Genomic DNA, 27,995 nt, shown 5'->3' with positions numbered 1-27,995 from the left:
ACATGACCAACCTGGAGCATATCTGTCTGCTATGACAAATCGATACCCATCAATGGCTTTCTTCAGAAGACCACAAACAAGAACAAAAGACTGGCATCTTATCGGTTCAATCCCCATGTGAACCCTATTAAAATCAATACCAAATAACCCAATTTCAATCACTGTAATGGGGGACAAAAACTTTCATGTAATTGGAGAATAAAGCTTTGCACTGGTCTGTTTGCTAAGGATGCCCTCCAAATGAAATTTCCCAGTCCAGATGTGCATGTCGATAGCACACTTTTGTGAAATGCTAAATGCTAGTCCCCAGCGACCCCCAGATAGGTCCATATGATCCGGTGAGTTCCAGGGGTGTTGCTCATACCAAGCAGACAGAAAGACGGATGGAGGCAGTGGGAGAGCTCTGAGAGGGCTCAGCGGAGACAGAGGAGAGTTAGCCCCGGTCTCACCTCCTGGCCTTCTTGTCTTTCATGAGTTTCTTGCTCTCCTCTCGCCTGCGCTTGTTGACGGGATTGCGCGGATCATAGATCTCAAACGTGTCTTCGTCCTGCATGTTGGCATCCTTCACCTTTCTGGTTTGCTCATCAAACTGAAGAACATGGGTCATCCTAAATCAAAGGGAGGAAAAACAGAGTGAGTTCAAAGAACAGCCTCACAAGATGCTAAATCACAAGGCCTTTGAGTTACCAGTGGAGGGATTTGCCTCTGGAACTGTTTGCCACAGAAACTCATACTGGGAGCTTCTCAAAGCTGAAATTTAAAAACAACCCCCCCCCCCACCCCAACAAAAAACAAACCACAAAAAGCCTTTGCTTATGATGAAGACTGGGATGTTTGCACTTCAAAGCTAAGAGGAAGTAAAACATTTGAGAGGAGCTAAATGTGAATACTATTTTACATCACCTTGCTCATCGCACCACCAGCTCACTATATCAGGCAAAAAAAAAAAGATTTTAATATTTCTGCCCAGTTAATTCAGAGCGCTGTGGCTAATAAAGAATAAGGCTACAGTCATCTACGAGGCTAAATCTGCAGTTGAAAACACATGAGCAAAAACCAAACAGGCTATGCTATCAGGTTAAGTAGTTCAGCTGCCTTTGCTGTTTCCTGCAGCTACACTCAGATAGGGAGGGATAAGCCCAGTGGAGGAATCAGCCAGAGAACAGATGCTCATCTGCCTTTCATTTCCTCAATAACACGGTCTCTTCACAGCTCTAGCCGAGAAAGAGCCTGGCATTCCACGCTAAGGAGGACAATACAGAATTTCACATTCTTCTCTATAAGCACTTCAAAAAAAAAAAAAAAAAAAAAAGATGAGACCTACAGCTCAGAAAACTACAAAACCGGACCTTAAAGACTGGATGCCTCCATTATAACAGTCCATATAAGGTCGGCCTAGAATTATGCAAAAACTGTATGTCTCAACAGGATAAAAACAAATCATAAATGAAGTACCAGGTTATATATGCGGTGTCATAAAGAAGAAACAAACCTGCACGCAAATGGCAGGAAGCACCTAACGCATCAGTAATACATGCTAAGCTGCCATCAGATAAGACAAAGAGCAGGAGACATCAGAAGCAAAACGTTTTTTAAAAGGTCATGTGTGAAACCTGGAAGTGGGGCAAAATTGAAAGAGGTTGCATGTCCAGGGGGGTTAACCTCTCCCATATGAGTGACCTACATTTCTTCGTACCCTACTTTTACTCCTAGCCCCAATCAGTCGAGCTGTAGTTGATCAAACACTGAAAATGGCTCTGGGGAAACACGTCGCTCAAGACACAGAGAGGAGCCTTCAAGTGGGGTGAGATGGGTTACTGTTATGCATCAAGTGGACACAGCTGTCAGGTATTCGAGGATTTGTACAAAAACAACTAAGGCATAACTGTCATCCCACACCTGCTTGTGCCCTTCTAGTAATGATCATGTCTAAGCCAGGGTCACTGCCACAGATGAACCCTGATAAATTAAAAGCAACGGAACAGGTACCGTAATGAATCCCAAACAATCCTTGCAGCTCAAAGCAAAAAGCAAATGACATGAATACAAAAATCACTACCTTACCACAGCCTCTCTCCAAATATGATTATAATATATCCAGATTTAGAGTAACTCCTCGCCCAGTGAAATTCACGAGAGAGCTTGCATTTTTCAAGCAACTACCATTTAAAACAAGAATGTGCTTTGAATTAAGTGAATTTTTAAGCTTTGTTTCTTGGCTGATAGTTTGTCAGCTTTAATGTTCATGGCAGAGAGGGATTTTTGCAGATTGGACAGGTTGTCTCAATTTCATAAAGTTAAAAAAGTTGAGAATGTGAAGTGGGCTTCACAACAGAATTACAGGCCAGTCTCTCTTTCTGAGCAATCACAGAACCCCCTCTAATCAGCCAAAAGGACGTATATGTGAGTCTGTGAGCATACACATGTCTGTGTGCTTGTGAGGTTTGAGAGTATGAGTATGTGCCAGGATTTGTGAGAGTGTAAATACGTCTGTGTGAGTGTGTGCGTGCATGTGTGTGTGCGCGAGTGTGTGTATGTGTGCAAGTGTGTGTGTGTGTGTGTGTGTGTTTGTGTCCATTTGAAAACTGTAGATGTGACAGCTCATCTAGAATGTCATAGCTATACTCTGGCAGACCCTGAGGGCTCCTGCCGTGCAGGCAAACCGGCTCTGATAATTTGTCTAGCAGTCTCGGTGATGACAGCCCGCCGGCTTCCTCGTCCAGAGTTATGGCTTGTGCAGGAATCCCACCACTGGCCTGGGTGCTTATCAGAGTGGCCCCTGCTCCAGCTCAGCCATGATGCCAGGCCTCAGAAGCCTTTCCTGGATTTATTTTTCTTGTGCATTGCAAAGAGGGGGGCAGCAGAGGGGGAGAGGGCCAGTGGGGCCTGGCTTCTCCGAGAGGCTTTTTGTAGACACAGACACAGATGGAATAGTTTACACTTCTGGCCCAGACTTGACTTCCAGTGTCTGACCTGTTGTAACCCATGTGGGGTGCACCAAGCGTTCAGAGAGTGGTACAGACTTCCCAACCTCTGTTTTTCCAGGACTGCTACAGGCTTCTGTCCTTTCTCCTGAAGCCTGGCTAGAGCTCCCAGTGAGGGGGTCTGCCACCATGAGAGAGACAAGGCAGACCAGTGAGGGTCTCGCCTGTGACAGTCCTGCTCATTCCAGCTGTAATGACAGTCTGCCTCCACAATGAAGTAACTGATAGGAAGCCCAGGTTTTGTTCTTTCATATCTCACACACGATACACGCTTTCTTTTTTTTTTTTTTCAGTCCCAGACAAGCGATGTTGGTTTTAAATGTTGAATGGGTATATTCAGGCAGAGCCTTGAGCAGGACCTTGATGAAAACAATATATGAGAGGAAAGCACACACTGTCAGAGCTCATTTCCCCAAGGTGACCCTAAGCAGAGGGGGGGGGGGGGGGGGGGCACAGTCTGACTATCCCCAGGTTTATCCACACACGTGCAACTAAAAAAGGGAGATGATGTCCACACTCGCAGACAATTAGGAAAGACAATTTATCAGAGCTGCCGAATTACTCTCATTATCAGGCAATGAGTCACGAGTGTGTGTGCATGTCTGTGTGTATGAGTGTGTAAATATCTATCTATCTAGATAATTTATCTGTCTAGGCTTCACCACAAAGTACTTACAGAAGACACTAAACTTTAAAGCTTAAATCCATAAAGTTGAAGCTGCATTAGTTTGAAATGTCTGCAATGGAAAAATACCCAAGGACTGTCAATGGACTATATATATTGGTTCGGGGGGAAAAAGAAAAGAAAAGGAAAAAAAAAAAAGTCCAGCCTATCAAACAGCTATACATTTTAAATCTGGCTGGAAAAGCTAGATGATTTGCCCGTCTGCTTCCTGTAATCTTTTGGACGCACCACAAATGCTGCGTGATGCACTGGTTGCAGCGGGGCTTTTGGAAATATATCAGCATATAAGAGAACTGTCCAATTGGAATACAGCTGAGGAGTTCATCGAATTGAAAAATACATCCTCAATACGGCAGGTCATAAATGTGGACAGGCAGAATTATTTTCCATAAGCCTCTGACTTATTAGAGGCCACACTTGCCCATGTCTTCCTAGCATATGCTTTGTAGATTACATACTGTAGTGCAGTCTGGTTGTCCATTATAGAAAAAGCAGAATCTAAACATAAAAATACAGTATTGTGAAATAAAGACGTTTAAAAATAGCAAAACGGTACCAGCATGAAAATAAAGTCACAAATCACAGCAAAATAGATATTTGCATGTAATGTTTTCTGTCCACACATATTTCAATATTCCACTGCGTGACTGTTTTCCGTAGCCCCTATTACAGGTGTTACGAAAAACTACCAGATTGTGTTACTAATTTTTTTAGTACCGGGTTCATAAGTCAGTAACACACAGCACCAGCATATTCAAGTTCTCCTCTCAGACCCAGTCTATAACAACAATGGAACACGCACAAAAAGGGAACGGCATTTAGCGTCACCATGTAACGGTGTGCAAAATAAGACTTGTCTCAGTAAGTGCCGATTTGCTCTCCTGCTTGGCTGACACACTAATTATTTAATTTTCATCTTTGTCATGTACCAGAGAGTGGCGTTGAGGGACAGGAATGTCTCTTATGACATACAGCCAAGGACTGCTCCCGCCGCTTAAAACACGATACTGTCCAACACGACATGGAACAGCCATAAAAGAGCCGATACAATGAAAACAAGCAGAGCTGTAGAGTTCATTAGCTCCACAACAGTCAAACCCACACGTGTCTGAAACCAGCAGTTAGAAGGGGGGGGGGCTTCAGTATCTGTCACACAATGCTTTCCCTCGATGAGAGAGGAGTTCCACATTGTGTGAAGTCATTAGGGAGCAGATTTCTCTAAATCTTGTTATGACTGTTTATCTGAGGGCTAAGAGTGTGTGATTGTGTGGATTCACGTGAGCTACACCGGGGTGGTTTTAAGTGGCACGGGCCCGTTGGCTCGTCTGACGGAGTCTGGGTATGACATGCTCCATCTGGCCTCCGAACCGCTGTAGGCAAAATCCTCCATCGACTGAGGAGTTATTTACTCTGTTAAGTCAGCTGAGCAAATTATTTCTCCACCAGCAGTCTGTGCAGCATTGTGAAAACAAACCGTGCATTCTGCTTAAATGGTGTCAGTGTTGTGTGCTGGGCTGAATGTCTTCCTTGGCTAAAGAGGGCAGCTAGCTCAGCAAACTAAGAACTTTTTAGTCTATGAATTCCTTCAAATATAATTACTTTAACTATAAGCCAAAGCACTTATAACTAAATTGATTGGTGCAAAAAGAAAAAAAACCCTGATCAATGAAATGCCTTTGACAACAAATCAATGCAAACAAAATGCTGATGATTCTTTATTTCTAAAATTCAGACAAGATGTCTAAAATAGAAGAGTGAAACTTGTGCTCACCATCCCTTATCATCATCCTCTCCCAGTTCCTCGTCCTCCTCGTGGACAGCTGGGGACTCAGAAATGGCTGACGACAGCTTGGATTTGAAGCGGTCAAGAAGAGCCATGGTCTTAAAGACAGGGAAATTAGGACATTGCCTTTTAGCCAATGGTGAGCGAAAGTAAACAGGAGGGATGCTAGTTAATGACCATAAAGACCATGAATGGTTCACCTGTGCCTCTCGACTAGATCCCTTCTTCAGTTTCTGCTTCCTCTGCTCCTCGTACTTCTTCCTCCCCTCCAGGTACTCTGCAACTGCCTCACTGGCCGGCTTCTTCTCACCTTCATGATCAAACAAGGAGTATTCACAACTGAATATAATGCTACACTCAGTAGGAACGTGTAGGTTCACAGTGAATACAGACATTTTTTTGGTAAAAGAAGGAAATACCCATTTGTTAAGTCAGAGACTAGAAACAGAGATTCTGGCAGTAGTACCCAAGCATTGTTCCTTTATAAAAACAAAGCCTGGTCGGTCGTTGACAGATCTTTGTTAACTGGATTGATAGTTTATGAAGACAAAAAGCATGAAACAGACTAGAAATATATCAGACCTTGTCGGTCTATGATTGGTTCCAGAAGCCTATTTGCCATCAAACTACTGACATGGATCTATGCATGACTCTTTTGTTGTTGTCACTCTAATACTGTAGAGATAATCAAATGTAGCATTAGAAATGTTGCCCCATGACTCCTTTACACCCCTTTCACACATACAGTTTTTGTCCATAAATGTTTCGACGATATTCTGAAATTCCAATAAAGTTGATCCAGGAATTTTCTGGGACCAGACCTAGTAACTTTTCCGGATGCATACACTAATGTCACATCCTGCCCTTCCGAGATTTTCATGCCATATCAGAATATGCTTTTCCAGGAATAGGGTGCACGTGCAGAGGGGGGAATCAGCTAGCAGTGCCGGAAAAGTTAATCCAGCAATGTTTTGAGTCTTATGTGTGAAATGGACCTCATTAGTGTAACAGTGTTATGTTTGGGCAGGGACTCAAACCTCAGTCTTCCACCTGCCAGACAGTGGTGTTAGCCACTACGCTATGCTACCACCAAAAAGAAGGAATAAGAAGCTAGAGAAATGTCAGAGCTTGAAGGAGAACCAAACGATAACGTGGAACGTGAAAACCAAGGCAGTCTCGTTGGTGAGAGGAGCACTGGAGACAGTGACCCCAACGGATCCCAGGGGCGACAGCATAAATCTCACTCTAGAAGAGCGTAATCCTAGAAAACAGCAAAAATATACTGCATCGCATTCTAAAATTCCAAGGCCTCTAGCAGGAGGCCTGAGTCTAAGGAAGATGCTACCAACAGGAAAAAGGGTGAGACATTTTTTTTTTAACCTATATAAAAATTGCACATATTAAGATATTGTTGTCCAGTGACTAAAAATGCAGTATAAACAGTCAACAGGAAACCAAATGTACAGAACTACTGAGTAAAACTTCAATTTACAATAATGGAACATGGAACCAAGCCCGCATAATGAGGAACTGATAAGTGGACTCAACTACTTAATCTGGGCACAAGATCTGAGGCCCTGACTGACTGACTCCAGAGTGCCGTGAAACTGCTTGGTAACTTCCAAAAATATTGTAATGTTCCTTTTGAAAAGAGAGGAAACTATGCTGGATTCTTTTGTGTAGCCTTGAAACTAAATATGATTTCTTGAAAACGATACCTCTGGGTAACAAGTCATGAATGGGAAAACCAACTGCCACAGCTTTAGGGATTTGACAAATAGAGCAGACCATCACTGTTGCTGAACAATGTTAAGAGTGCTGCAGGATGATTTAACAAAATAGGATTAGATGTATCACTTTAAAGGAGTCAGAAAGAAACATTTAATAAGATGGTTGTCACCTCCTCTCCACACATACGCATCCTGTTTCATTTTTGCTTGGGATTCGGCTATGACTCAGTGAGAAAAACGGTCATACCACTTTTGCTGAAGGTAACACCGATAATAGATCAGAACTGGTTTGGAACTTCATTAAAACAGATGCAAAGTTATATAGCTCAGACGACCCACAGCTGTGCTCAGTTTGCCCCGGGGCTAATTTGTCCCCTGAAACTGACAGCTTGTCAAAAGCTCTGCACCTATTGGGAAACGAGACAGCATAATCTCGAATGTTCTCTTGATTACGCTAACCAGCTTTGCATTGCTTTTTGACAAAGTGTCTAGAAAGGTTGTGAAAAAAAATGTGAATATACGCTGCATAAATTTTGCATGCAATGATGACTAGTGATTAACGACAATGGAATGGCCCGACTGTTGACACTTGTGTCTGGAGGAGTTTAAGGGCCAGTGCGAACTTACTGAATCAGACGGCATGCCACTGATGTCACAGCTGAGGTGGACAGACACTGTACAAAGAGTAGCACAATTTTTTCCACAACACCTCTCAGCTAATGCACAGCAAATGGCTCTACCTGCCATTTGGTTGCCATACTTCATGGCAAGTATGACTGGAGCCTTTCAGACACTCCAACATGAAGGTACAAACAAATGACGTCACCCTACCCTCTAGCATAGCTCATTTATTTCACGTTAATGCTGGCATGTTACAAATGCAGCTTTATTCAAATGGACCGTGGGTTTCTTATGAGTAATTATGTCAACCCTCAGACTCAATATTCAGAGGCTAGACATTTGCTTTTTAGTAACAGAAAGAGAGAGAAAAGAGAGAGAGAGAGAGACAGAGACAGATACGAAAGGGAAGAGAGAGACAGACAAAGAAGAGAGAGAGCAACAAGATAGAGAGCAAGTGAGGCAACCATTACTTACTGTTAGTTAGATACAGTAGACTATTAAAAATAAAAAAGGTTAAGCGCTCCAGATAGGAATTACAAGAAGCAACATCCTATAGGTTCATAATATTAATATAATTAACTCTGACTCCAATGTGACTTAAAAAATTATATTCTAAAAGATGCACAAAAAGTATTATAGTTAATAGTGAACTGCCATTGCTTCAATCAATGTTAAATAAATGCCACAATACCTATGACATCTACACATAAACAACAGTGCATACCTGTTAAGTTCTATTTTGAGTGTATCTGCCGCAGTTCAGTGGCAAGCACTGTTACAGGTTCTTTGAATCAGGTCCACATTTGAAACGTTCTGCATTTCGATTCAGTTCTTATTCAATCAAAAATGAATGAATCATTATCATAATTTCCTTTTAAACTGGTATCTGTCCAATCTGGAGAACTACGATTGCCAAGAAATTTTACATGACTCCATTCTTTTCAAATATTTTTAATCAAGTAATAGTCACAGCATAGTTGAACCCTTGAAAACAGTACATTCTATCCAGCACACCGCATAACCACTGTCCAAGAGAATTTGAGCTTTTCTGGATGGAATGGGCAGGACTTTGGGGAGATGTAAAGTTCAGCTCAAGTGGGACTTAATTGAGTAACAAAAGGCTGAGTCGAACAGGTTATTTGGGCAGGATGGCTATCATTAGATTCCAGGAAACCGTGCAATTACTCATTTAACAAGGCATTCATCTCGGTGAATACCCCAAATTCTGAGCCACGACTGGAAAGGCCTTGCAGGGACTGTGTGGGGAGTAAGGGCAGACTCCACGAGGAAGTGCACTGCCAGAGAAACCCCTTTCCTTTTTGATTTATGTGAGTAAAAAAGGGATGTGTTCCACAGGGCTCATTCACCCCTTTGCGTTCTGGCCCGGGTGCAGCCTGGGACTTGCAGGCCGCTGACTGATGGTGCCCTTAGGGCCTACATGAGGAGCACGCTTCTCCAGCTCCAGCTGTTGTCACTAAGTACTATCTTTGAGTTTGACGGCCATCCTAACAACATTCCTCCCTTCTCCTGGCACTTGGACCTAAGAAAGCTACAAATCAAGGTGGGGATGTTGTGGCAACGGGGGGCTGTTGTGAACGACAAAAGCCTCATCGTTTGGGAGGAGGATTATTCCCCCCCCCCCTTCCCCTTGCCCATCAACGCATTCTCAAGAGCTGAGAAGCCAAGGGCATGGTTTCAAAGGCCTCAAGCATCAAAGGTGCTTAACTGTTTCTCATCAATCAGTGCATGCATCAGATACCTCGGCACACTGCTACTGGAGGCTGACACCTACTGCCTCAATCCATCACTATTGTTTGAAGACCATAAATGAGAGTTGGATTCCAGCTGCAATTTGAACCATGTAAATCAGCACTACCTCAAAACATGGCCAAAGCGAGAGGAAAGGAGAAGTAACCCTTGCATTTCTAAAATCATATTATACGATGTCATACATTTTTCATACATGTATCATAATTAGATTCAAGTCCAATGAGGAACTGCAAAAACAATGAGGAAGGATACGGGCAACTCGGATACAGCTGAACTTCCTTGATGTTCAAAAAAAAAAAAAAAAAAAAGCAACACTTACAAATGCTTTTGAGAGATCACTCTCTCACAATTTTTCTTCCACATCAACAGTTTGACTGACAAGGCGCCATTGAAATAAAACACTCCATGCACACAGGCATAACCTGTATAAATAACTCTGAGTGGTAGAAAGAATGTTGCCACATCATTTAGGGTGGGTATAAAACGGACAGTGTTTTTAGCGTGTCTTTCTTATTTTTGGCTCTCACAGATGACGGCCATGCCAAGAAAGAGAAAACCAGACCAGACGAACATGCTATAATTTATGTCTTGAAAATTGAAGAGATGTCTGTCGAAAATAATAACTCAAAAGGTACAAATGTCTCTTTTAGCTCAGCTGGTGAATTCTGAGGAGACAATTGGCTTCTCCCTTCAAATAAGATCCCAGATGCCAAGAGAGTGGGTAGCTGTTATTAGTGCAAAGAGGAGGAATGTGTTTGCTTTTGTGACTGAACACAAAGCTGCGAGTACCCTCGGTGGACATATGAACGCCAGAGAGAGCAGATTCAAACCTGGCCTAAAACCAAACACTGAGATCAGGAGGAGGGCCCAGATTGCTGTCAAAATAGCTAACTTTCACTTTACTGAGAGCTGGAAGTTCATAGGTATTTGAACAGCTTTAAAATGAAATGATTATGGTTGGATGAGACACAGCTAATGTTTTCTGTGCTCTGACTTGAAAATAGAAGAGTAGGGAAGTGCCAAATTACAGCACCAAATACTGAACTAATTTAGGATCCTTAAAAGCTCACCACCTAATAAATTCTCACTTGGTCTTACTAATTTTATCTTCATCTTTCATTTCTGCTTCCTCATGGTCATTGTTTGGACCAGCAAATAAAGACAGCACAGATCAAGTTTAAATTCCTCTTTTGACCAGTAATATCTCTCCCTGTTCTCTTGGTTTCCCCTGGTATTTTCACAAATATTGCCAAGTACATGTTGAACATGCCTCCAAGAAACAGCAAATGATCTCTTCTGGGCAAAACTGCACTGGAATCTGGTTTTCTGTGATTAAATTAAGAGCACTGCAATAATCCATTCACCTATCAGTAAGAGTATGAGGTTCAAAAAGGTTTTCTTTTGTTTCTGTTTAAGACACAAAAGGGGCATTTTTATTTTGGAAAGACAAACCTTCCAAAACCCTGAAGACAATTCTGAAAACAAACCATCCTTCACTCAACAGTTATATAAAATATCTTTTTTAAAAATTTATTTCTTCCAGATTCAACTTGATGTATAAATGGGCACAACTGATTTCCCCCCCTTCCAACAAGAATGTGAAGAATGTCAACATAACATTGGACTGAGTATCTATTTAAATGTTTTGAAAAGGAACTGCCATGACCATGGTGTCAGTGTGGTGAACTGGTGAAGTAAAGGGATGAGTATTTACAACATAATGGTCATACTGGCTGCCAGAACAGCTCATAGTCACAATATGACATTATCCTAAAGGTGAAAAAACTGTGTTCTCTCTCAAAAAAGAAAAAAGAAATAGAAAAAAAAACCCTTCAGAGTAAAAATAATATTGATACTTCTCAAAAAGTAAACTATTAAGATGATATGGTTACACATTTGAAAAGAGTTTGTGACGAGATAACCACAAACAACCGTGTGATACTGTGTGGTTCACATTTTAAGATAATTCTAACATGAAGTGGTAACTTCACCACTCTTAATTTCACTCTGTAATTAGAACTGTAACGTCAATCGGAGGCCAAACATTCCACGGCCAATACAAGTGCAAATACCGCATTCCAGGGTGAAGACTGACCTAAAAAACTCCAGGGGGGTCACACCTTTGCCCCCTGAGAACATTCAATGTGAAGACAGTGATATACAACAGGCCCTCTGCAAAGTTCCATGGAGGTCAAAGGTTTTCCTGTTCAAAGCTTAGGCCCCTACTAATACTAAAAGAAAGTAGGACAAAAACCTGGAGAGCCAGGGATCTCTTTGAGTCCAGTAGCAGTGACAGACAAAGACTGACCTTGTCTGCTTTAACCTGAATTTCACTTTAAGAGGATTGCTCCTACATCATAGTTGCCTTTATAAAGGAAAGACAGAGGAACAATGAATGGAATAGCAACACCAGCAAACTCTTGTGTGTAATAGCACTAAAGCAGATCTCCGGCCTCCCCGTGGTGGTTACTGACAGATCTAAGAACTCTATCCTATGAAGAAAATTTCCCATCCTACACATTTGTGTAATGAGAGCAACCTTCAAAGAGGCTCTTGCCCTCGGCTGAACCAGCAGACACACATTAACGTTCACTGAATAACTTCCCCGCTAGGGGGGAGGTAGTGTGAGACAGACAGAAAAGTCAGTCAGGAGGCATACTTTAGGGATAAACATTTCTTCAATGTCAATGCAACCCATTGCGCTTTGATGAAAACTGGTGAGGGACATTACTGGTGCCACAAACATTAGTACCTAAGGTCAAGGGGGCCAAGGTAAGCAAAGTCTGAAAATCTATGAACTGTCAAGGTGAATGTGAACCAAGAGGAAAAAAAAAATTAAAATTTGGAAATTTATAATGGCTTTATAAAAGGACATCAATATGCAGCTAGGAATGTTCCACAATTGCACAATTCTCTGTCATAAGTTGAACCCAAGTCAATTACACATCTATGAAAAAAAAATCTTAGACAGGGTCTGATTTCTCCGTGCCATGATGTGGTCGACTCTCCCGCTGAAGTGATAGGCCATGCCGGGACAGGCTGATGCACAGCAGTCGCAGAACCGAATCACACGTGGTTAGTGGGAAAACTGGTTTTTATGCCATTAAAAAGGTCTCTATTCATTTCATTTCCTAAAAAACTGGGACATAGCTGATGGTTTTAATGCCACTGTCAAAGCCACAAAGATTTAAACTGGAACTGCCTGGTTGAAAAACACATGCAGAACCTAAGACCTCGCAAACACCCTCTCTTTAGGCCTATGTGGTTTAAGGAATTGTCCAAAAATATGTTTCATCATCACTTGGTGCACTGACAAACACACGAGCCTAGAGAAAGTGAAGCGAAAGAACGGCTGCAGAGGAAAAACACAAAATGCTCAGTCATAACCAACACACTCCATTTAGCCTGGATCATTTTCAAAGCATACACACACAGACACACAAACAATTTCAGCTATTTTCGACCCAAAAATGCACATCCTTCATGGAGAAAAAAAACACCTCGAGCTGTATATTGTTAGTTTGTTCTTTAAAGTCCATACCAGCTGCATTTAGAGAGGCCCTGTAGTTTGAAGCCAGCCCAACTTCAGACAGTTGTACTAAAAAATTGAAACCTATGATTTTATACAGTATCTAATCATTCTGACCAGCTATGGGCTGTGTGAGGGACAAAAAAGCATTAACGAATGTTGGCTCATGGTACACCGACTACTACGTCATGTGTTCCTTAGAAAAATTGAAGCTTCGCAGTGTTGAATTAACAGTGATGTCACTGCTGGCCCTGCCGAGATAAACACAAAAAGAGATGAAGCAAAGAGATCACCCTGAGACACTAGGCACATCAAATCAGCACAAGATAATTACACCACTAAAAAAAAAAAAAAAAACCCCTCACAAATCTAGAAAGACTGAGCCAAAAAGAGATGAAATGTCAAAGATTACGCTTTACGAGCGTAGACCGTCTTTTTTTTTTTTGGTCTTACTCCACAGACGAGTTCATATCACAAAGCTGTACGTACAATTATGAGTCATGTAGAAATATTTCCATCTATAATCTCTGACAAACGCTTACTTTCAGGCTCTGCTTCCTCTGTTTTGAGGTTGGTTTCTGTTCGTTGTTTGATTGCCTGCAGCTCTTTCTTCAGCTGTCGAGCTTCTTTCCGAAGTTCATCACTGTGGAAGACAAACTCAGAGCATTAATGCAGACTTCTGCCCCAGTGTGCAGCCAAACACATATTTTATCATACAGCTATTGTAGAACTGACAGTCTTATTCTTAATTGCTGACATCACTAAATGGAAAAAAAAAAAAAAGTTGGATAAGAGAACACGCGATAGAGAGGATTAATACAGTTTGGAGAATGACCTTGAGGAAAAGCTAAAAGAACTGGGCAACACAACAAAAGATAGTTTGTTTATCAGATATCCAAGTTTAATTCAAGATTAATTAATCAATTAGCTTAAATCAAGACCAGTTTTGCGTTTAAGGACCGTGCTTCACTACATGAAGATTAGAGCATGTTTATCTGAACAACCACAAAAGGAGTCTCATCTTAACTAAACTCCACCCGGAAAATTTATCAGGATCCTACACACTGCCAAAGAGTGGAACATAACGAGGTGATGTGAAACAAACCAAGAAACTAAGCAGTTGCGTGTTCATCACACTTCACTCACCCATATATAGTAAAAAAAAAAAAAAAAACAGGTGGTATTGATGGCACCTATTATGTTTTATTCATCTCAAACATTTTAACAGCAAATCAAAAATTAAACAGAGCAAAACACTTTACGCCAGCATATCCAACTCAACATAAATGCAACATCTTATTGTTCCAAAACACTAATCCTTTTCACAGCCTAATCAAGAAAGGTATTGTGTTTGTGTAAAATGGTCGGAAAACTAACAGTCATCTTAGACAGAGCCTCTCAATATGTGCCGGAGACAAATATGTACATTAAAAGTATGATTTTCTCTAATAAATTGCATGGCGCCTTGTTAGAGTGAGTATTCAGCGTTGTTTCCAGGCAGGCCAGGGTTCTGGCACAACAAGAAGGGATGTTGTGGCTGAGCCGGTACGGCACCAGCCCATAAAATTCCAGCCGAGAATGCCTCATATCTTTCTGAGTAACAACTCCCTGATCTTTGTCTGCGGACCTGACAGCCTCACGAGGCAGGGAAGTGGACTCACACTGCCTCTAATTACTTCAAAAATTAGAGCTAGTTAAACATATAAGTCAAGTCCTTTAAACCGCTTGCTCTGACAACAAGTCATTTGGAAACTATGTACTTTTTTTTTTTTTTTTAACCACTTTCTTTCCCAATTTGGAATCGTCAGTTCTCTGCCGTGACACAACCCCTGCATCTATACAAGAGCATGAAAACCAGCACAGAAGTCTTTCTGAAACATGCAAACTTAGTCACCGCTCCTATTCACCTGCCAAGTTTGCAAGGCTTCTCTGTGAAAACACAGTTTGTTTGTGTGTTTGTGTACGTGTGGAGACAGACGTGACTTTAATTACTTTTACACAAACTGTACAGATGCTCCACTGATGCTAGGAGTCACTGAGCCACAATGACAGGGAGAGTCCCCTGTCCAACTGACCGTCCCCAGAACACGGCCAATTGCGCTCTTTGCAGAGCCTGCCAGTGGCATCTCGAAGACTCAAACTCACAAATACAGCAGCGGTGCTCAGTGTACAGTTGTGAAACCCTTTTCTTGACAAGACAGGAAAAGCTTTAAAATGTTCCTGAGCTTTTGTTATTGGTCAAGAACTCTGTTCTGAAATCAAACTGAAATTGCTATCCACCATTCTCTAATACTCGCAGCGGTCATACGCTACAGTTACAAGTGTGCTATATGTACAAAAAAAAAAAAAAACCCAGAGGAAAACAAAAAAGCCTTTATTTTTTAACGTTTATTCCAACCCATTTCTGACCCCATTTAAAAAAAAAAAAATCTATCTTCAAAGCGATGCCTGTCTGCAGGTAGCAGCAGATGAATCTTCCCAGACAGATATGTTCGCTGCCTTCCCTCACGAAGCCTACAAACAGCTGATAAGAGCGAGTCGAGTCAGACAAACACTTCCTGGGTGTGAGGCTTTTCTCTGGCACGCCGCCAGGCCTCCAGCTCGAGAGAGAGAGAGAGAGAGAGAGAGGACACGAGAGGAAATCCATGCCAAGTGCCAACAATCCTCCTCATATTGTTCCCTTTAACATGACTCGAGCCCACTGCCAGCTCCGGAGCAGGTATCTCGTTTTGGGAAAATAATAATATTTTCATAGCGCCTGACAGTTCTGTTTTGGTCCCTGGGTCTAACATGGCCACAAAGCACAGGTAAGCTGCAGAGCCTGGGCCAGGAGCCCAGAAACATGTGAGACATTCAGCGTGTTAACAATGGCTGCCTTTGTTCCTCACATCTGCTTCTCTGAGCTGACACACACTTTCTCCGCAGCCTTTTATTCTTCCCTCTGAAGCTCCAATCCCTGACCGCCCCTGTCCTCACCTCTCACGTCCTCAGAGGGGCAAAAAAAAACAACAAAAAAACGAAGCTTCAGGTGAGGGATGGTTAACGGGTCGACCTTTCTCCGAGGCTTTCGTGAAAATTAATTATTGAGTCCCTTCATCCTCACGTCTCTTCCACTAGGCTTTCCCACTGCTTAAAAACTCCAGTACCCAAAACACAAGGCTCTTCAGCGACCTGTTATTCATATGTTCCACGCGTAGCTCCACGCGGGATTCCGAGCCCGACCGAGGACCCCATCGCATTCACGTTCGGAGAGGGAGAGCGGCCGGCGTGCCTCAGTGTGCCCGCTGGAGATCTCCGAGAATGACTGACGGCACGACTCTCTGCGCTCGTTATAGGTGACAGTCTCATTTCCTGCAGCGGGGCTGTTTGTTTGCCGAGTGACTGCTGAGTTGAGTTTGGAGTCAGGGAGCGGGTCAGGTCAACTCAGCTGGTTCAGGTGCCAAACATTTCCATCAGACACTGTAACTTTTCTCCCCCTGCACCACACTGTGCATTTCAGAAAAACCACAAACAGAGAAAACATCAAATTCCGTATGATCAACACAGACTGAGCAAAAGTGAAAAGAAAACTAACGTGTCATGTTGTTTTCCTTGCAACAGACAATTATCTGTACTAGCCAAGTATAAAACTACACAGTAATGTAAATATTATTGAAAGAAGTTGTCTATTAAACACTTACTAAACCATACCTCACTGTTACACAACAACTGCATTTCAGTGGATTATGAAACTTATTTGACGAGAGACCAAACAAACACAAATATGGTTTTCGGGTAGAGAGTGTTACAATCTACTAGTGCCCAACAGTGACCTCTGTGAATGGTTTTATGCATTCTATGTAGAGACACTGTCAGCTAAGTGATAATTTTGCTTGCCCTGACATGCTACCATTTACAAAACAAGAGAGAAATATCCTAGGCAACAGGAAAACAATGGTCTCCTAATCCCCCAGTGCCCGTAAGAGGGAAGAGACAGCAGGAAAAAAAAAAACTGGGAAGACAGAGAAGAACACCTGTTAATTCACTCCTAACAGCTACACAAACTCCTCCCTGGGCAGAAACATCACAACATGAAATATCCTTTTGTATGTCAGAGTCACTCTCTCACCCTGCTTCACAGACAGCTCTGAACGACCTTGACAAAAAATTCTGTGTGAGAGAATTCTAAGAGGACATTGTTGATCAAACATCAGCAAAGGTATGGAAAGCAATGGAGGGAGGTGACCATTTCTAAATAACGGTTGGAACCACGATTGGACTGATTAAACAACGCGTTACTTCTAATTCTATTCTAAAAATCACATTTCCACTAGAATTTTAATGTTTCCACAAACAAACCAACGAGGGAAAATGTTAAGCATGTATTTTCTTGAATGGTTTTCAATTCTCATGCCAGGGTGGAACAAAGTCTAACCAGAGTTGTGTAATTTGTGTAAGTGGCAAAAAATAAAAAACTAAGAATAAATTCCAGTCACTTGTAAAAACAATCTTGATTTGCAGATCAAGAGAAATGTCTAACCCTGCCATCAAAATAGTACTATTAATAACCAAAAGTACCAACCCTTTGTATGTGTGTGAGATGGACTGTTTAAAAATAGCATAACTGTGAGGTATGTCCTTGTTAAGAAGGAGGAAAAATAACATTTGATACCCAGAGCAATGAAAACAAAATTGTGAATAGAGGTGTCCTTATGCTAAGGGGGAGGAAACAAGACTGGAGTTCATTAACGAGAGAGAGAGAGTGAGAGAAAGAGAAAGATCTTTGATGCGGAGCCAGAGTGTGCCCACTGTCTCTCAGTTGGACTCTCTGTCTTGTGTGGATCCATCGGCCCAGGGGCACACACATCCCCCTCAGCAGTACAATGACAGCCATTCAACAAATCCTCTTTAGCCGCCAGCATGGGAAGGGACTGTCATTTCACCAATCAGACAAGGGGGAAAAAAAAAGAGGGGGGGGGGGAGTTTGGATGTGGTGGTGAGGTGTTGGACACCCCAACGTATACATTTAGAATCCTCTCAGCAGAGGAAAAGCTTTTCGTCACTCACAGCTCTGCAGGTCTGCCAGCCATTGTCGCTCATTCAGACAATTCAAATAAGCGAAACCCAGGGAGCTCTGGATGATTTACTTTTCATAAAGAAAGCACACAAAGTGACTGGCCGCCGACCAATCTCTCTCATGAATCAGGACTAGAACATTTAACTCTCGCCAATCCAGCAGACTGCTCCAGCAGCCAGAGACAGCTCTCACCCTCACAAAGGGTAATGTTTAATCAGGCTCTTCTGGATTCCTTTCAGCCTCCTAAAAGATCAGCTCCATGTGTTGTGGTACTGTTGATACACACTAGCAGTCCTGACAAGAAAACAAGTATCTGCAAAAAATAAACTGTCAACTTCATTAAAGCAGTTTGGTCTACCACCAAACAGATTTTATTTTCACAAGCACTTTTTTTCTCTTCCTTTTAAGCTTTCATGAAGAATTAAAAGCCTTACTGTGTTTCCAATTTTTTGAAGAGTTGCACACTTAAGTAAATCCTACATCTTTAAAAACTAAAAATGAATAGCAACATAAGCCTATATATATATATATATATATGTATAGAATATCACATTTCAACATAGACAGTAAAGAACTTTGGTTTTCTGTCTGACCTGGATGTGTACTGCCATTACAAAGAGAGAGAGAGAGAAACTGAATCACAGAACTTCTGTAGACATTCCATAATAAAAACTGATGAGCTGGTTGGAAACCTGATGGATTCACTGGATTAACTCAAATGGAAGGGGCAACAATTCATCAGATAAAGAAGCTGAATGCAGATTGAGTAAACCCAAATACAGACTGCATTAGAGAGTTCCATGAACAGAATGAAATAACAAGATGGCTCAGTGAATTAAGAGCTGCTCATTGGACAGTTGCCAAAGTGAAAGTTGAGGCCCCAAACCACAAGACAAGTATTTGCATAACACCAGACTGTATGGACCCATAAGTCAAATTACCGGGGTGGTAACGCCCTCTCGGCATTGCCATGGTATTTTAGCAGGTGGACTACCTTGTCAGTCTGTCCATGGTAATCCACACCTGAATTCGCAACGTCAACAGTTTTGTCATTTCTTACTCATAAACTACAAGATTAAAAATCTTTTTACAGTAAAATGAAAGAATAACGTAGTGGAAATAAGAACTCTTTCAAGGTCAGTGCACAGAACAATTCAATTCAACTTCTCATATGATGACATGTAACCCTTAAAATATCACAAAATGGTATATAATACAGTTTTATGACTTAATTTAATGTTTAGCTCATGTGGGCTAATGCATATGTGGTTGGTCACGGAGTATGTCGTAAATCAGTCACTCGGCATCCACCGACTTTAAGCTCCGTTTGTAATTAAAGGAGATAAAATTCGTAAATATCCCCATAGGTATGTTTAAGTGGGTAGAGGAAAAGTTCAAAGCGATGTAACACACTCTCTGGCTCTGGAATGAACAAAACCGCATCGTACTGACATGGTCTAATACAGACATCATCACCAAGAGCCTCATGTATGTGAGTCCTGCATGGCTGTCAGGGTTTGACTATTTACTCTATGGTTCAGTAAACATAAATGACCTCGGTTATCGTGTGGCAGACACAATTCTGGCATAGCAGAATCATTAAGACTGTCTCAGAATGCAGGGATGAGCAGTCGGAGAACGAGTACGGGTTCTTCGCTCTGCTCTGCCAAACGTCTAAAGAGTCTAAATTACGAGTCTGAAGCTATTTCCTGAGAGTCGCCCTTACAAGGTAGACATGCTACAGTGGGCCAGAGATCCGTAAACCTGGCAGTTCCAAAACACACTAGACAACGCTGCCAAGAGCTGGATTATCTCTCGCTGGTCTTCCACACAAAAAAAGGACCAGTGCTTCCCTGATCTCGCTGACCTTTCCCTGAGAGTACCGCATAGTGACAGATAAAAAGTGACAGGTGCAGCCAATTAGTAACTGTGACATGGTGTCCAAAGGAAGGCGACTTCGGTAACTTAATTGGTGTTTGGGCTGCCGTGAAAGAGACATTTCCATTGTCCAGAAGCTGCAGGAATTTCTTCTCAAATCCAGAGCAAACTTCCTTTGAGCCTTGGAGGAGCCAAAGACGACCACATGCTAAAGTATAATCAGATGGTTTTTAAAAAAAAATAAATAAACAAAAAAAAATTTTTAAAAACTTTTCCTTGACTTGCCACAGTGGACATCAGGAGATTTACAGCAATCTCAAGTGTTCACAAGGCAGAGATGAGATAACGTGTGGCCCCTTGGCTGGGGTGACCATGGATGAAGCATCACTAAAGAGTGCACATCCTTACATATAAGCAACCCAAATTTTATAGCCAATATGACCTTCAAAAGTGTAAAATGTTTATCAGTCGCAAGGGTAAAATAAAACTTTTGGAGCTCTTGTGGCTGTTTAAATCCCACCCCAAAACAGCTATAATGTTGGGCAAGATTTATTTCTAGGCAAATTCTCCTATTTTAAGTCAGGGCATACACAAGTATTACAGAAACACATTAGAAATAATGTAATTGAGAATAATATGTTTTCTCTAATCATAAGTGCATAAAATTCCAGATGTTAAAGTATGGAGAGTATAGAAAGAGCCAAGGGCCTGTTGGCAGCTATAGCTAACGCCATGTCCATAAGCCATATGGAAGCACTTTGCTTCTCTAGTCATGCCCCGTCGGGTTTAACAAAAGTGGCGGCTACCACATGCACTGCGTTTGGGACTGCCTTAACATGTTGTTGTTTCATTAATGTCCCACAAAAAAAGGCCCCATGTGCCCCGAAAATAGGAGTAATACTGACAACAGCATAAATGAGAATTGAGTGTTTATCTCTTTCAGTAGAGGGTCGAAAATGTACATAAATAATATCAATATGTGAAGGCCCTGAACATAACCGAGCATTTTTATTGCCCAGGCTAATGTGCGCTAACAGAATGGGAACGGGCTTTACTGTTTGTTGTTCAAAGATAGACCAACAGAAAATTCCAGCAAACGGGGGCAGCAAAAGCCCACAGAGCTTGTGCTATTATAGGGCAGTTTGTTGCGAAACAAAAAAATACAGGCCCGTCCCAGAAGGCAGAAATGCATATACACAAAGATTCCTTCACAATCCTTCTAATGATACAATGACTATTGTAACTGATACAACGGCTATTACAAGCAACCAGTTGAACAAGGTCACGGCATAATTTCAATATGACATCCTGTACTCAGTATTTAAATGCAGAACATGAATGGGCAGGTCATTAAACACCTGAATCCAGATCCAAACATTCATTTATTAAAAGGTCATACGGATTCTCTGGTTCTAGCTCCATCACATCCTGACATCCTCTGCTTCCTCTCCAGGTGACTGGATGCTAATGCATATTCCCCTCACTTAAAAGCTCCTAAAAGCCTCTGCAGAGCATTGGTGGTAAAGACTGCTACACTGCAACAATGCCCCCTTTGTCCCAGACCAACACTGTACCTTCCAGCCATCTCTTTGATACTAGGCCAAGACAAACCACTGTGTTGGGTTACAGCTCTTGTAGCCAAACAATCTGTGCTTGTGTTTAATATACTACAGTCTGTCCACATTCTGCTTGCTGTCAGTCAAGCTCAGGAGCTAAATGGGGCTCCTTTCATTACATAGAATAATTATGATGAGGAAAATTATACAATGACAGATTACTACAAACACCCAGATGAGGCACAAGTACTTCTAAGAAGAAGACGCTTTTGGAGTAACATCATAACTGATTCTCAAATCTGACAAATATGTCAACTTACAGACAGTGTTTTGAACCTAGAAACACTGTATTTAATCCTGCGAACATCACAGCTTACAAAATATGCTTGGTAGCAGGTAGACTGAAAACCAAGTCAAGTGGATCTGAGTCTAATTTCACAAATTAACAACAATGTAGCGGCAAAGCCCGTCTGAAACAAGTCATTATTATGACTTCATTCTTGTAAATCCTCTCCTTGTGCACATTCATATCAAAAGCAATTGGTAAGTTTCTATTTATATCAATTGTTTCTAATTTGAGCTCTTAAACAGCAAAATATTTAAGATCGTGAAGATTCCAGCTAAAGATTTGCCTGTACTGCTTAGAGTCTAACTCGTATTAGTCCTACATATCTCGATCAAAAACCAGAAAGACACAAGGAACAAGCTGCCCCAGCTTTTATTAGTCTGCAGTGGATTCAATGATTAATTCTCACTCTGATTTGTGGCCTTTCACACTAGTGCTATTGGGTAATCTGTAAACGTGCAACATCGCTCTAGTCTGTGTCATTCCTCCCACAAAATTTTCCCCTCAAGACCATGTACACATCAGCTTTGTTAATCTAATGAGACAAAATCCATACTGAAGTTCACACTGTCTTGAGGACCTGAACACAAGCCCATTACAAACTAGGTTTCTTAAGAGCAAAGGCCGACGTTGCCAAGACTATTAAAAAAAATTATCAGTGTTTGAGAAAAAGAAACTCGCACTAGGAGAAGAAAGTGAAAATATTCTTTCACTCTCTCTTTGTGGTCTCAGTGTTAGTGCTGGGATAATGTTGGCAGAAGGAGGCCCAGATTAGCCCCATACCGCGGCCCAGTAATTTGGTTTATGTGCCAGCATTTTTCTTTCACCTTGCGGGGAGGGATCTGGCCAGCCTCATTGATGTGGGTCCAGTGAGGGTGATGTGCGTGTTAGGAGCAGCTGTGTAAGAGTTCTGCTTGGCTGAGAGTGTCACTAGGCCTCATCAACACTTCTGAATCAGTGAAAACTGCCCCTTTAGCACAGGTCAAGAAAGCCTTCACCAAAAAGACACCACCGACACGGGCACTACTGACGGAGCTCAAATGGCCCTGGCCTGATATGTGGATTCTGCCAGTGTAAGTTTTATTAACTCGGTTGTAATGCCACAACAAAGGAACTCAGCACCTGAGTTACTATCTAATCTATAGACTCTAGACCAACTATTTCACATGAGGGTGGTAATTCAACGCGTAATAGTGACTGTTTTGATAAATTCAACCTACTGAAAAGTGCTAATACAAAAAAGGCCTTATCTCAGGCCATATCTATAAAATATCCTTGAATGGGAGAACATCAGGTTTCTCCTTGTACAACAAGAAGCTAAAGTAAAAACCTCCCTAATTTGTTGAGTGTAAATCAGGTTCACCATCTATTACTTGCAGAAGTACAACACTGTCTCCCTTTGGCTGGTCTGATTCATGGCATATGAAATCCTGCGATCCTTCACTGGTCAGAGATTCTCCAAGGCAACAGCAAACAACGAACAAGAGAGCATCACACTTTGGTCTAACAGCTGGCTAATCACCACACAAAGAGCAGGAGACTGAGACTAAGGCACTGATTCATCTACAGAACTCAGTAGAAGGCAGTTCTGAATGATATTCAGGGAAGTTTTTTTTTTTTGCAAACGTAATAAGGTCACCAACCGCAGCGTTTCATACTGAGCTGGTATGCCAGTTTAATTCAAGCCGAAGAACTATGTAGTGAAATATTGCTTATTCAGTCCCCCAGTTATGTTTTAAAGGGCTACTTTAATATGGATGTTTGGCACCAGAGCGAATACCTCATTAATGATTAGGAAAATGACGTGACAAGATAACTAAACAACTAAGAATTTGCCAAATGAAAGGAGAAGACAAGGTTTATTAATTCAAGTTAAGGTAAAAAATTGTGCAGTAACAGTTAATGCTCCTCCATTTAGTAAAGCGAATCTAGCTCAGTGGACACCGTTTGTTCTTTGGAACAATGCCGCCACCTGTAGGACAGAAACTCTTCACCATCCTGCAAGATTTTTCTCTTCAGTCTGGCCGTGCTTCCACAGAGCTTTTGCATTTGTTCATTCACTTACATCACATGACATCCACGCTTTGCACACACCTCTGTCCAAAGCGACTTAGACAAGAACACAGTAAGCAGGTTTAAATCAACAAATCTCAGTAAAGCACTCCAACAAACACTGTATCACTTTACAAACTGAATCTGAACTATAGATCAAACTTTCCGCATGACCTTAATGAGTGTCATACTGAGGCTGCAAATCTCAACCTTGCATCTGTGTGATGTAATTAAAATCAACTCTCTCCTGCCCTCAGCAAAGTATTAATTACAGATCCACTGAGTATGTGTTGGATGTTATTACAGCCAGGCATCTACCTGGGTTTTAAAAGAGTGAACAGTTGTTTTGAGAAGTTCATGGTTCACCTGCGACTGGTTTTCTTCTCTCTCTCCTCCCCAGATTCACTCTTCTCCACCTCTGGCTTTTCTTTCTTAAGTTTCTTAGAGATGCGCTCCCTCATCTCCTCGACTTCAGAGTCTTTTCTATCCCTCTCCTCGTCCTCATCCTGTACACCAAAGAGATTTCTTCAGAGCAGTGTAATATAAAGTAAGGTACTCTTGCATTTTTTTAATACAAGATACCAGTTTAATATTGTATCTCACAAAAACACAATAACAAAACAATCCAACCACTCCAGGTAAAAAAAAAAAAATTCTGAGGTTGCTGCCTAGGAAATAGTCTATTCCTACTAACTATGGTAAAGCTGATGTTCGTGTTTTAAATGTTATTATCTCTTAACAGAAAACATTTAAGAAAAAAAAATGAACAAATCTTAGTAAAAGGTAATCGTGATTAATGTGCAGGACGCATCTTAGAAACGTTTTCATTCTATTCTTGTTTTGTTGCACATAAAATCACAGGAGCAGGAAAGAAAGAAAGAAAGAAAGAAAGAAAGAAAGAAAGAAAGAAAGAAAGAGAAACATGTTCAAATCCTTTTTATTGCACACTGATTTTTCCATGGATGAATATTTTTCGTTTAAGAGCCAAAGGCTTTTAAACACAAATGTGAAACAATCAATTCAAATGTTAATGGTGGCCATATTAAAATATTCACGTGTCCTTGTCTGCCTCAGGCTTATACTGGTTTTGGTATGATATTTAATTACCATAAATGGTTGAGTTAAAGTATTAATTTCATACCCTGGCAGGGTCATGTTTGGCAGCACATCATACGAAATTGAGAAGGAACACAACACACCCACCTCTGGAAAATCCTCCAGTGCACCTTTGCCTGATTTCCTTTGAACAGAAATGGAAGACACACTCTGAAGTATTATCACCCTCAAGGATAAATTCTAACTTCCTCAATGCGAGACACACCATGTGATTCATTAACAAGAATATCAAAACACATTTACTCTTTCACATTTACAGGTATATGTGATCCTCACGGAATGCTGCGTGTAATTAGACACCATGGAGAGAAGACTGTTTTTCAAAAGACATTTTTAGTGTTTACTTCCAAGTACATGTGAGAAGCCTAAAGGTATACGTTCAAATAAGTAAAACACCCCAGAGGGAAACTTCTTTCAATTTAAGTTACTTAGTCGGCATTACCTGTCAACAGCCGGGACTGAGCTTAACCTGGGGTCATCCTTTAGCAAGTCATGACTACTTTTGCTCTTTCCTTTCATTGTCTGCAGGAGAGAAAATTCATTTTGTAACCATATCTTCAAAATGATATATGTTATATGAGAGAGCAGCTCAGAGAGATAAATGAAAGAGTTCAGTCACACAGGTCTCGACTGTCCGTCTCACACAAACACACTATAGATGAATACCTGGCTGACTTGATTCACCATCTCCTCCTCTTCTTCTGCTTCTTCCCCAAAGGACAACAAACTAAAGTTCCTGATAACAAAGACAAATACCTTCCTGACAAACCTAACACTTTGTCAACAAGTTCCACAATCAACATCTAAAATCTACTAGTACCGTTAGGTCAAGAATTCTAGTTAAGACCGGAAGGACAATGAGACAGACACACAAAAAGGTCTCAAGATGTGTCTTAACCATCATATTCCCAGAGTAGGGGATGGGTTAGGGACATCGAATTGTTATGTTTGCTTACTTTGTTGCCTTGGACTGAGCTTTTTTTCCTTCATCTTTTGATTTCTCTTTTTTGACTTTGATCTCACGTGGTTCAATGTCGTCAAAAGGACAGTGTAAAACCTGTGGATAAAGGGAGCCTTTACAGAAGCACTCATTCGTGTGAACAGGAACAGCAAAGTCCGCTGTGGTTATTGCAAGACAGATCATTTAACTTTGTTTTAGTTTATGAGATTCTGACATTACGAAAATATGAAAAGGCCGTGTACCTCTGTGGATCGAATTTTATGAGGATTTAATGGTCTTTCCTCACTGTCGCATTCCACCTCTGCTAACCTTAGCATGTTGTATACGGTGTCACCCGTGACCTGTGTTGACAAGAACTCTTTGTGTTACAGAGAAAGGACACATAAAAAATGTTTTGCATCACTGAAATCCTAAAAGCTAATATTTTCAAACCTAGGATCAGCACAATATGACATGGTATTTTTTTTGCTCAACATTAAACCCGACATAATAAATAAGTACATAGGAAACCATGCATAATAATGTATACAATGGTGTGGCTGGATGACAGCTTCTAGTTCACTGAAATCATGAAACATTAAACAACAATCTCTTCTTGCTTTTACCTTGCCAAATATGGTGTGTTTGTTATTAAGTTCATCTGCGCGACCCAAAGTGAAGAAAAACTGGCTTCCATTATCATGTGGCCCTGCATTTGCCATTGCAACCAATCCTCTCCTGTTAAACCTCAACCTGGAGTGAAATTCATCCTGTGGGAAGATTTTAAAAACAAAGATAAAAAACAAAAATTGAAATATATCCCATCAGATGCACTAGAACATTCTTGGCAGAGGGAGTCAACTCAGCAAAAACACAATCAGCAACATCCTTTGATGTGCTCAGTAGAAATTAAGACAATGTGCTATGATACTTCATACTGATTTGGGTTGTGTAGATGTAGACTTTTCTTACCTTGAAAGGATGACCATAGATAGACTCCCCACCAGTCCCAGTGCCAGTGGGATCACCCCCTTGAATAATGAAACCTGGCACAACACGGTGAAATATTGTGCCATCATAGTAGCCTGTAATAGAGATGTGAGCATGTCAGTGGCAGGGAAAATTAATCATAGATGTACATTTGAAATAACTGTTCATTCTGACTTGACTTTAATTAATGTACCAAACTCAAAATCTTACCTTCCATACAAAGTTGAACGAAATTTCTACATGCTTTGGGAGCTTCTTTGGACCATAGTTCTACATCAATATCTCCTGCTGAGGTTTTAATCAAAACCTGTGAGATAATGACAACAGAAAATTTGATTTAAATAAAAACTGGACTGACAGACTCCCATATAAACCCATGTGTCATTCAGCACGTCATTTTACCATGTCCCAGAATGTAAACGGTCAAGAGTAAAGACTCCAAAGAACAACAACTAAAACGTACTGCCACAGCAATACGATTTCGAGAACCGAATAGCATTCCAAAAGTATCTGGAAAACTATGAGATAAACATATTCATTTTCACCGTGGGCTTAAGTATAGCCTTAACTTTACTCGCCAATCTTCTGTCATCTTCTGCAGACAAATTACCATCGGTAACAGGATAGCTGTTCAATTTATATTTCAAGAAGAATAAAGTAATTTTCCGGTACAAGTCAATAAAAGTACTTGAGCACCCCAAGTTAAGTTTTAATGGGCAGCTACCTGGCCTCACCAGATTCAAGCGCTCAAGCTTTCCACCCACCTTTCCATTAGTTGGTGGCTCCTGAATATAAATGTTGCTCATTGTGGGATGCTATACTGCGGCGTTTTCCTCAAAAACCTGTGACATCGGGTGGCTGTCTGCATGGACGTATGTGGCAAGCTCCCTCCACAATAAAGTCAATGTGAAACTTGTCTAGTTATTGATGTTTGGAAAGAAATAATATTACGGTATACC

The 27,995-nt window shown here is 41.2% G+C and overlaps 1 protein-coding gene across 1 annotated transcript; it reads right to left on the bottom strand.

Annotated features, from left to right (window-relative positions):
• Positions 1 to 5: 5 nt before the first annotated feature.
• On the bottom strand, positions 6 to 27,964 carry cwc27 (CWC27 spliceosome associated cyclophilin). Its single transcript, XM_030768865.1, has 14 exons — positions 27,801 to 27,964; positions 27,247 to 27,343; positions 27,019 to 27,131; positions 26,673 to 26,816; positions 26,310 to 26,408; positions 26,063 to 26,163; positions 25,773 to 25,842; positions 25,549 to 25,628; positions 25,194 to 25,230; positions 24,357 to 24,496; positions 13,645 to 13,745; positions 5,653 to 5,762; positions 5,441 to 5,550; positions 6 to 608 (listed from the first exon to the last, which is right to left on the bottom strand). The coding sequence occupies exons 1-14, from the start codon at positions 27,840 to 27,842 to the stop codon at positions 446 to 448; spliced, it is 1,407 nt and encodes a 468-aa protein (XP_030624725.1). The 5' UTR covers positions 27,843 to 27,964; the 3' UTR covers positions 6 to 445.
• Positions 27,965 to 27,995: the final 31 nt, after the last annotated feature.

This window comes from Chanos chanos, chromosome 3 (assembly GCF_902362185.1).
Source record: "Chanos chanos chromosome 3, fChaCha1.1, whole genome shotgun sequence".
Classification (NCBI taxonomy): Eukaryota; Metazoa; Chordata; class Actinopteri; order Gonorynchiformes; family Chanidae; genus Chanos; species Chanos chanos.
Note: the sequence above shows the minus strand (reverse complement) of the source record. Positions and strands in the feature narration are given on the sequence as shown.

What these genes read in the sequence shown, in the direction of transcription:
- cwc27 (XM_030768865.1), bottom strand. Translation starts at nt 27,842, where the DNA reads ATGAGCAACATTTATATTCAGGAGCCACCAACTAATGGAAAG. An exon ending in TCTATGGTCATCCTTTCAAG is followed by an intron (nt 26,817 to 27,018) that starts GTAAGAAAAGTC and finishes ATCTTCCCACAG; the next exon opens with GATGAATTTCACTCCAGGTT. An exon ending in GATCTAGTCGAGAGGCACAG is followed by an intron (nt 5,551 to 5,652) that starts GTGAACCATTCA and finishes CCTGTCTTTAAG; the next exon opens with ACCATGGCTCTTCTTGACCG.